The sequence below is a fragment of the Oryzias melastigma genome, unplaced genomic scaffold, assembly GCF_002922805.2.
Source record: "Oryzias melastigma strain HK-1 unplaced genomic scaffold, ASM292280v2 sc00420, whole genome shotgun sequence".
Taxonomy (NCBI): domain Eukaryota; kingdom Metazoa; phylum Chordata; class Actinopteri; order Beloniformes; family Adrianichthyidae; genus Oryzias; species Oryzias melastigma.
This window is the reverse complement of record NW_023417016.1, coordinates 20,652-29,882: the sequence shown is the minus strand read 5'-3', so window position 1 is coordinate 29,882 and position 9,231 is coordinate 20,652. Positions and strand designations below refer to the sequence as shown.

General features: G+C 42.1%; 1 protein-coding gene and 1 long non-coding RNA gene across 2 annotated transcripts in view; both read left to right on the top strand.

The window, feature by feature from the left end:
• Positions 1-2,241: 2,241 nt before the first annotated feature.
• On the top strand, positions 2,242-4,155 carry LOC112138412. The gene is made up of 3 exons (XR_002917775.2): positions 2,242-2,507; positions 2,819-2,946; positions 3,040-4,155. It is a non-coding gene; the product is annotated as an uncharacterized LOC112138412 (long non-coding RNA).
• Positions 4,156-8,412: 4,257 nt separating this feature from the next.
• The window catches only part of LOC118598387 (actin cytoskeleton-regulatory complex protein pan1-like), an 8,128-nt gene continuing 7,309 nt past the window's right edge, over positions 8,413-9,231 (top strand). Inside the window, exons 1-2 of the mRNA XM_036211048.1 lie at positions 8,413-9,115; positions 9,182-9,228. Of these exons, the coding sequence (XP_036066941.1) occupies positions 8,477-9,115; positions 9,182-9,228 (686 nt within the window). The 5' untranslated portion in view covers positions 8,413-8,476. The remainder of the gene's footprint in view (positions 9,116-9,181; positions 9,229-9,231) is intronic.

Below are 9,231 nucleotides of genomic sequence, written 5' to 3'. Positions count from 1 at the left end.
TTTTAAGTTTACAAACTAAAACAAAGAGCCGCGGTACTGCCAACGGAGGTAAACACATCTTTGTGACTGTGAAGCATCCGGTTTTCAAAGTAAAACTAGCGAGAGCTTTTTTTTCTGTTCAGAAACTGAGACTGAAGTTCTGCTCACAGACATAACTTCTGAAACAATAAATTAGCTTTAACATCGGAGCTTTAGCTCCAGTGTTTACATTATTTTGGTTATGGGAACTCTTCAACATTTGACGCAATTAACGAAACTCCAGCTTATTCTGAAGAAACAGCCTCGCGCTGCTGAAAGGATGTAATCAACGTGAATCAGCTGATTCTACTGCGAAAAAAAAGACTTTTCATAGGAGCTCTCCACCAATATGTGATGCTTAGAACGTAAAATATTGAAGAACTTTGAGGATACAACTGGAGAACGTTTTCAGATTCTGTTGTTAAATGATCCAAAACAGCAGTGATTTATATCTTTATGTTGTTTTACTGCTGAACCAGAAGATTGATAAAATAGTTTAAAATAACCACATTTATTTCTATCTAAATCTTTGTGGTGTTTTTTAATCCGTTTTGTTCATTCTGATCTCCTGTTTTAAATAAATGTACAAATGATGATTAAATACAAATAATTTCAATTTTTATTGATCCAGTAAATAGACATACTGTAACACAGATTTGGAGGTGTTCCGATTCATCAGCAGTGTTTTTATTTATGCTCAGCAATGTAACGACAGAGGGCAAGCAGTGGTCGGAGCCGGCATGGACTCATCAGAGGCGGAAGCAGGCGGTGGTCGGAGACAGGCGAAGGTCAGGCACGGCGAGGGTGTGTCAGAGGCTGGAGCAGAAAGAGGTGAGGGACAGGCAGGATTCGAGGCAGGCGGCTAGCAGGAGAGTCACGAGAACAGAACTGGGTCGTAGACGAAAAGGCAGAAACACACACTCAGAGTTTGGTTGGAAGTTCAATACTGCACGCCGTGTTCTGCTTAGAGCTTGGCTTAAATGCTGTGGTGGCTGATAGGAGATTGGCAGCAGCTGTGGACACGTGGAGTGGAAAACAGGAAGTGGCTAGTATTCTGGAGACTGTGTGCGTGAGCGACCAGAGGGGGAGACGGCGGGCAGCCTCCTGACACATACACATAGAAATAAACATTATAATAAAAAGTAGGGCTGGGACTCACCGGGTACCTCACGATACGATACGATACACGATACATGGTTCACGATATCGATAGTATCGCGATACTGCGATAATTGGTAAAAATCCTCTCTAATAACTAACATTATATAGAAGAACATGTTTTTTGGGAAAATATATACTCATTTATCTTTTTTAGATTAAACACAATCATAATAAACAAGTTTTCTTATTTTGTACAACATTGCTGAAATCAGTAATACTGTCTTTGACGAGCATTGACTACAACTGAATTGGAATTATCTGTCAGATTCAATGTTAACAATAGTAAACATGATCAGCAGTGACAGTACTTAGTGCAGAATTGTTGTAAACAGAACAAATATTAAATAATTCAAGTGGCGACAGCTATCTACCTCCAAAAGAACGTCACACCAAAGGATGATGAATATAATGTTTTACAGCCTCTCTCAAAATTGACCTAATTTTTTGTGCACTTTTTCTTTACTTGAAAAGGGCTGAGCATCTAAAAATAAAGGCTGATTTACTCAGACTGTTACTAGAGATTATATTTCTAATCTTTATCATTTTTCCATTTGATCAGTCAGCAGTCAATAGGTAAAATCCTTAAAACACACATAATAATGGCAATAAATATAATTTTAGGTGCTTCAATTAATTAGCAACCTCCCTTATTTTACAGTGAATTCATGTACTTTATTTTAATTACATTTTTATTTAAGTTCATACATCAAATCCTGCTTTATTTATTTATTTAAGAATTACTTTATATTAACATTAGCAACAAGTAATTACATTGTTTGAAAACGTCACATTATAAATTTACCAAAGTTACACAGTACACCAGCAGGTTAAACATTGAAGTGCATGAAAGCGAAAATTCCGACAATCCCTGAAGTACACAAACAACTGCGAAGCACGCGCCCAGTTCCCACAGCAAACAGGAAGTAAGTGATCGCTGACATTCTAGCGCTCAGACAAAGTCACTTCTTACCGGCTGGATCTCCTACAGATGGAGGATAAATGCTGACAGGTACACAGCAAATTTCCAGAGTTGAAAAATCTGGAGTTAGGCAGAAAAGTGTGAAAGAGTTGGAATTCAGGAGTTTATATTTAAAATATTACTATAGTAAGTGTTAAATTTACTTTGTAGTGGTGTCACATTTTAGAGTTCATTCATAGGTGTTCAGCAAGCTCCCATTAACAACCTGTAGAGTTCATGGATGGGTGGGGCTTGTGTGAATTTCAGAGCTCTGTCTGGGCATGTCTCGTTGGAAGGACTCCCCGCAGCACGCGCACGTTTTCAACTTCAGAACTTCGAAGCATCATGAGCAGTGGAACTTCTTTGTGAGGTAAGCGAACAAAACTTTAAAAAACAGTTTGGTAAATGTATTGTCATGTATACATTTATTGTATACATTTAATACCTATGTGTTGTAAGGGTGACGTTTTGTTTTCCTCTTCATTTGCAGCATTTAGCATGTGTTAGCTTATTTAGCTCAGGCGCTATAGTTTGGTAATCATTCAAATAAATCTTCAGAATTCTTCAAAAGTGATAGTTTGATGCAGAAAAATCTGCTCCTAAGAGAAAAGCAATCTTCAATTTACTCTGACTTGAGAGAAAACAATACATTTCAGAAAATATTGTTCATTTTGTCTCCAGAATGGGACACCGAGATGGCTTCTCTTCTGGTCCTTCTCCATCTTCTCACACCACAACCAGAAGGAAGAAAGCGAGCCAAAAAGATCAGTGTCAAAGAGGCAACGGATCATCTGGTTAAATTCCTTAAGGTATGCTTGTACTAAAAAGTCTTATTTGATGCGATCTTTATGAACAAGTTATAAATAAGTTGTTTACATGAGTCAATTTCTGTTGTTTTTCAGTCATCCCAAAGCCTTGAAGATCATCTCTTGACCACCGAAGTATCAAATCAGCCATACCTTCTTGCCACAGGAACTTCAAAAGCACAGGTTTCCACCTTCTACGTTGTCTTGGACAAAAAGCTTCTCCCATGTCAGGCATGTAGGACTTGGGGGCTTTTGATGAACTGTTCAAGTCCCATTTTGTTTTCAACATGAAGTATGATGATGCTCTGTCTAGTCTGTACACCTTTATGCAGACTACAGTGTAAAATATTGATTTGGGAACATCATAAACTTTTCAAAGAACTACATCCATCTAAGAACTTACTTCCAAAACATCATTTTATGGTGCACTACACTAGATGTATCAGAAAAATCTGACCCCTTATTCACATCTGAACAATCTGATGTGAAGCTAAACACACATTTTTTAAAGACAGTGTGAAGAACTTCAAAAAATTATCAGTATCACTTGCAAATAAGCATCAGCTTGCAGTAGCATATCACTGGGAATGTCTGTCATTTAATGCCATTGAGTCTGGTCCAGTTAAAACGTTTTCACTTGAAATACTTGAATTTTCAGATGTTTTACGAGCATATCTTCATGCTGATTCTGACCTCACTGTTTGCATGACAAAATGGGTAAAGTGTTCTGGGATTGAGTATTGAGTTGGACGTTTTGTTTGCAGTGCTACAGAGAAAAATATGCCACAGTTCCACAAACTACTTTTAATAATTTTACACAGTGGTAAAAGTTATTTTTTGTTTTGGCTCAGCATGAGACCTGTTTTCATGACCACTTCCATTTCTTCCAAGTGAGTGAAAGTATACCACGAAAGAGTTTGGTTAAGATTAGGACATTTCAAATGCTTTGATGCTCAGATGTCGTATGGGTCTGATTCACTCTCTTTTGTTGCGTCAGAAAGTTGTATTATCTAAGAGTATTCTACTTCATCTTTTAGTGACTTAAAAAAAACGCTTTCACAGCTCTGAGTATGTGTTAAAGTGTTTACTTTTTTTTAATGTGATGCGGCAACTTCTTTATCATCAATTTTTCCACAATATTTCATGGGAATTCAATACCAAGTGTATTAAAATGGTGTGCAAACATCTGAAAAATAAAGAAAATAAAAGAAGTTCTGAGTATTTGTTTTATTGTACATAATGAACAAATTTAAAGAGAATTTTTAATATTTTTCAAGTTCATCTTTTAACTCTGGTAGGAGTTACTTAAACGCCAACTAAACTCTAGAGTTTTATTTTACTCACAGTAGAATAAAAAAATTAACACCAATAAGAGTTGAAATTAACTCTAAAAAAATAGTTAAAAATCAACTCTAGCTAAAGAGTTACTTTAACTATTACTTTGAGTTAATTTTGATGGTCACACATGTACACTCAGATTGAGTTAATTTTAACTCACATGGAGTTTATTCCAAAGAACGGAATTTGCTGTGTAGGCATGCTTCACACACGCGCTACAGAGCCTGTATCTCACCGGAGCTTCTCCCGAATGAGCGCGTGCGTCGCTATTAAAAGTCCGACGCAGCGCGGCCATTTGCACAATAGTTCCGGCGCGCAACTCGCACGCTCGGCGCTACAGCCTCTTTAAATGACAATATAATATCGATACTTGGTGAGAACCCATTCAGAGTACATGTGTGTGAATGAGAGGAACCAGAGTGGAAGAGTGAGGTTACAGGGAGAAGAGATAAAGGAGGTGGAGGAGTTTAAGTATTTAGGGTCAACAGTACAGAGTAATGGAGAGTGTGGAAAAGAAGTGAAGAGGAGAGTGCAAGCAGGTTGGAATGGGTGGAGAAAAGTGTCAGGTGTGATGTGTGACAGAAGAGTTTCAGCACAAATGAAAGGAAAGGTGTACAAGACTGTGGTGAGACCAGCCATGTTGTTTGGACTAGAAACAGTGGGACTGAAGAAAAGACAGGAAGCAGAGCTGGAGGTAGCAGAGATGAAGATGCTGAGGTTCTCTTTGGGAGTGACCAGGATGGATAGGATCAGGAATGAATACATCAGAGGGACAGCACATGTTAGAGGTTTTGGAGATAAAGTCAGAGAGGCCAGACTGAGATGGTTTGGACATGTTCAGAGGAGAGACAGTGAATATATTGGTAGAAGGATGCTGAGTCTAGAGCTGCAGGAAAGAGGTCTAGAGGAAGACCAAAGAGGAGGTTTATGGATGCAGTGAATGAAGACATGAAGGTGGCTGGTGTTAGAGTGGAGGATGCTGAAGACAGGCTTAGATGGAGGGAACTGATTCGCTGTGGCGACCCCTGAAGGGAGAAGCCCAAAGGAAAAGAAGAAGAAGAAGACTTGGTGAGAACCCATCGAGAATCGATCGCAGGACTAAATATCACGATATATCGCAATATCGATATTTTGGCACACCCCTAATAAAAAGTAAGAATCGTGGTTCGATTCGTTAATCGAATCGGATCTCCACCTAATGATCCACAGTCCTATTTCTGAGCTGCATGAGAACAAACTCTCTGTTCCTCTGAGTCTCACTGATGATCAGTCTCATTTCCAGCTGACACTTCAGCCTCATACCAGTTCTGTGTAAATGATGGAAAAGAGATTTAGCATTATTCTGATGTAAAGTCTATATTCAGATGTCTGCCATGCTTATAAAGGGGCTCTGTAGTAGTGCAGCACTGATGGCTGGTTTAGACGAATCAACACAAAGTTATCAGAAGGTTTAGTGTTTTTGGATTTCAGTGCAGCTTTAATGTGGATAAATAAGACAATTATTCTGTATAATAGGTTATTTGTAGCACATCTCATGTACAGAGACAATTCAAAGTGTTTTACATAAAACATTAAAGAAACAATCAACAGAAATAGTAAAAATGTGATCATTAAAATAAAATTAAAAGAAAGTAAAAAGATTTTAATTTAAAACAAGCATAGATAAACAGTCAGACGTAAACTTTTGAATACATATTAATCAAACTGAGAACAGGTGAGTCTTTAACCTGGATTTAAATACAGAGTGTTTCAGCAGATCTAAGGTTTTCTGGAAGTCTGTTCCAGATCTGTGGTGCATAGAAGCTGAATGCAGCTTCTCCATGTTTAGTTCTGACTCTAGGAACTGATAAAAGACCGGATCCTGATGACCGGAGAGGTCTGGCTGGTACATACTGGGTCAGGAGGTCAGTCATGTATTTTGGTGCTAAACCATTCAAAGCTTTATAAACCAGTAACAGAACTTTAAAGTCTATCCTCTGACAGACAGGTAACCAGTGTAAAGACCTCAGAACTGGACTGATGTGGTCTACTTTCTTGGTCCTTGTGAAAACCCGAGCAGTTCTGAATAAGCTGCAGTTTCCTGGTGGATTTTTTTGGTAGTCCTGTAAAAACACTGTTACAGTAATCAAGTCGTGATCAAGATCATAAACTTCTGAGGAAAGTGTCTGCTTTTGGTTTGGAACTCTTCTGTTTATGAACAGTTATTCTGCTAATAGAAACATCGTTAGATTCACTGGTCTTCTTTCAAACACAGTGAACCTTCCACATTGGAGCTGTCCTGGTACAGTATTTTTGTAAATTATAAAGTATCTGTTCACCTGCATCGATCACATATGAACTGAAGTCTTATTCTATCCTGATCCATAGAGATCAGTTTGATGTTGCAGCTGTTCAGCTTCAACTCTTCTAGGAAGGCTGTCCACAAGGTCGGACAGACTGAGGAGATGGTTGCTCTTTCAGGAAGAAAACTGGAGTTTGTCTTTCAACTACCGGGGATTCAAACTCCTCAGTCTCTGCAGGAACGTTTATTTGTGAGATCTGGAGAGGTTAGTTTGGTCCACAGTGGAACCTCAGGTTCAGGAACAGTGTTCTGGTTCCTCTCCAGGTCAAAGAAAAGTGGAGCAGCTTTGGATTCTGTAGAAGTCATGATGGAGGTCACTCATCCAGCCTAAATGTGTTGAGTGGATTTGGAGAAGCCGTTTGACCACGCCCCCTCTGGTTCCTTTTAGAGGGTGTTTTGTGAATATACAGGATCTGTGGAGGTTTACTAAGGACCATCCAGTCCCAATCATAATCAACATTAGGTTAGCCTGTTCCTAGTGCACGTTTGACTACAGCAGGACTGTCCTCTGGTACCAGTTTGGTTTGTAATCTTTACTGACAGAACTTCTAGGTACAGGGAGGCTGGAGGTGGTCTGGTTTGGAGACCATAGGATTCATCAATGATTTGGTTCATAATGTTGACTTGATCAGGACCTTCAGCTCTAACTAGAATGGTTTTCAGGAGGTTAATAGAGAAAAGCAGATGGAGATGTTTGATGTTGAGGCTCTGCTTCTGTCAGCAGTAATGAGGTCAGAGGTCAGAGTCAACAATGATCAGAATGGATGAGAATGATTCATATAAACCAGGAATGTTCCATCAGATCAGAACAAAGTTTGTGTTTGTAGATGAATTCATCAAATCTGATGATCAGTTTGATCTGAAAGGATCAGTTCTGCTTTGATCAGACGACCACCACGACCATGAAGCATCAGAGCTCCTGCAACAAACTTCAACACGTCGGCTGTGTGGTAACAACCTGTCAGTTTATCTGATGAGGAAGACAGACGATGAGGAAGACAGACGATGAAGATTCTCCAGATGAACATCTCCATGTTTGTCTTTTTTCAGTCTTTCTTGAAGCTGATTCTCCTGACCTCAGATGACCTCTGCTGTTCCTCTCTGAAAGAAAACTGCTGGAATAAAGCAGATCGGTGACAGGAGAGAGAGTTCTGATCCACCAGAACACACCCATGACTTTGAACCGTAACAGGATCTCTGACAGATCTGGAAGATCCAGATTCTTTCAGTTTGAGGTTTGCTGATCAAATCTCTTCCTCAAACTGTTCCAACTTGTTCACTCAGACTTTAATCTGATCTTTCTCAGCTTTGGCTGGTGGGGGGGGTGACATTAATCAGGTAATATTACTATAAAACTCCAACAGAATCTCTAACCAAACTCTGTTAGTTCATGTCATGGCTGCCAGTATCCTGCATCACACCATGTGTCATGGAGCAACCTGCTGCTACCGTCTCCAGTCACCAGAGGGAGCACTCACCAGAGTTCTGAACTCACCACCTGCCATCACCTGGACTCATCAGCTCAGCTGTTCCTCATCACCTCATCACCTCCTCAGCTTATAGTCTGGCTCCACACTCCACTCCCCGCGAAGCTTTGTTTGTGCCATCCTGCCTGCAATTCTGAGCGTGTACTCCTGACCTGATCTTCTGCCTACGACCCTGCTACTCTGTTTGCCTGCCGCCTGCCCCTGACCCTCGCCTGGACTCTGACTCCTCTTCTCGCTTTCCTCGGATGATCCCATGCCCGTGTATGATCTCTACCTGTCTGACCCTGCTTATTCTGTGGACTATTAATAAACCTGCTGCACGTGGAACCAGCTGTCTGCCTGTCTGTGACAGAAAGCTTCGCCATACATGGATCCAGCAGCAGGAGTTTCCACCCCGACAGACCCGGCGGGGTATGCTGTGTTACTGCTCGAACACAGAAGCCAGCTTCAACGTCTGAGCGCTGCAACTGAAGCCATCAGGACACGCCTGCAGCTCAACCCACCTGTCAGCAGCGTCTCCACTGCGGCCTCTTCAGCCTCCCAGCCGTCACCCGCAGCTGCCGCCGCTGACTGCGCATCGGATCCGACACCTGCTCACACGCCGGGTCCACTGATGGCGCTTCCGGACGAGTTCAGCGGGGATCCGGAGCAATGTGTGGGGTTTCTCATGCAATGTGAACTGTTTCTGCGGCAACAATCCAGCCTCTACCCGACGGAGGAAACCATGGACGCCCCGGGGGAAGAGCTTCTCTTCTGGGATCCGGTGGAGCGGGACATGGCCCGCCTGGAACGCTATTGCCAGGAGGCAGAGCGTTCCAGGGCTGCAGCAGAGGCGCACGCGTCCCCTCCTCCGGTCCCGAAGAGAAGAAGCCGTCGCCGCCATTTGCCCAAGAACCGCGCCCCGCAGGTGGTCCTGGACGCATCACGCCCTGCTCCGCTGGTGGTCCCGGAGGCATCACGCCCTGCTCCGCTGGTGGTCCCGGACGCATCACGCCCTGCTCCGCTGGTGATCTCGGGCGCAACACGCCCTGCTCTGCTGGTGGTCCCGGGCGCATCACGTCCTGCTCCGCTGGTGGTCCCCGATCCGCCGCCGCCTGAGGCCTGCGGGCCGCACCCGCCGCC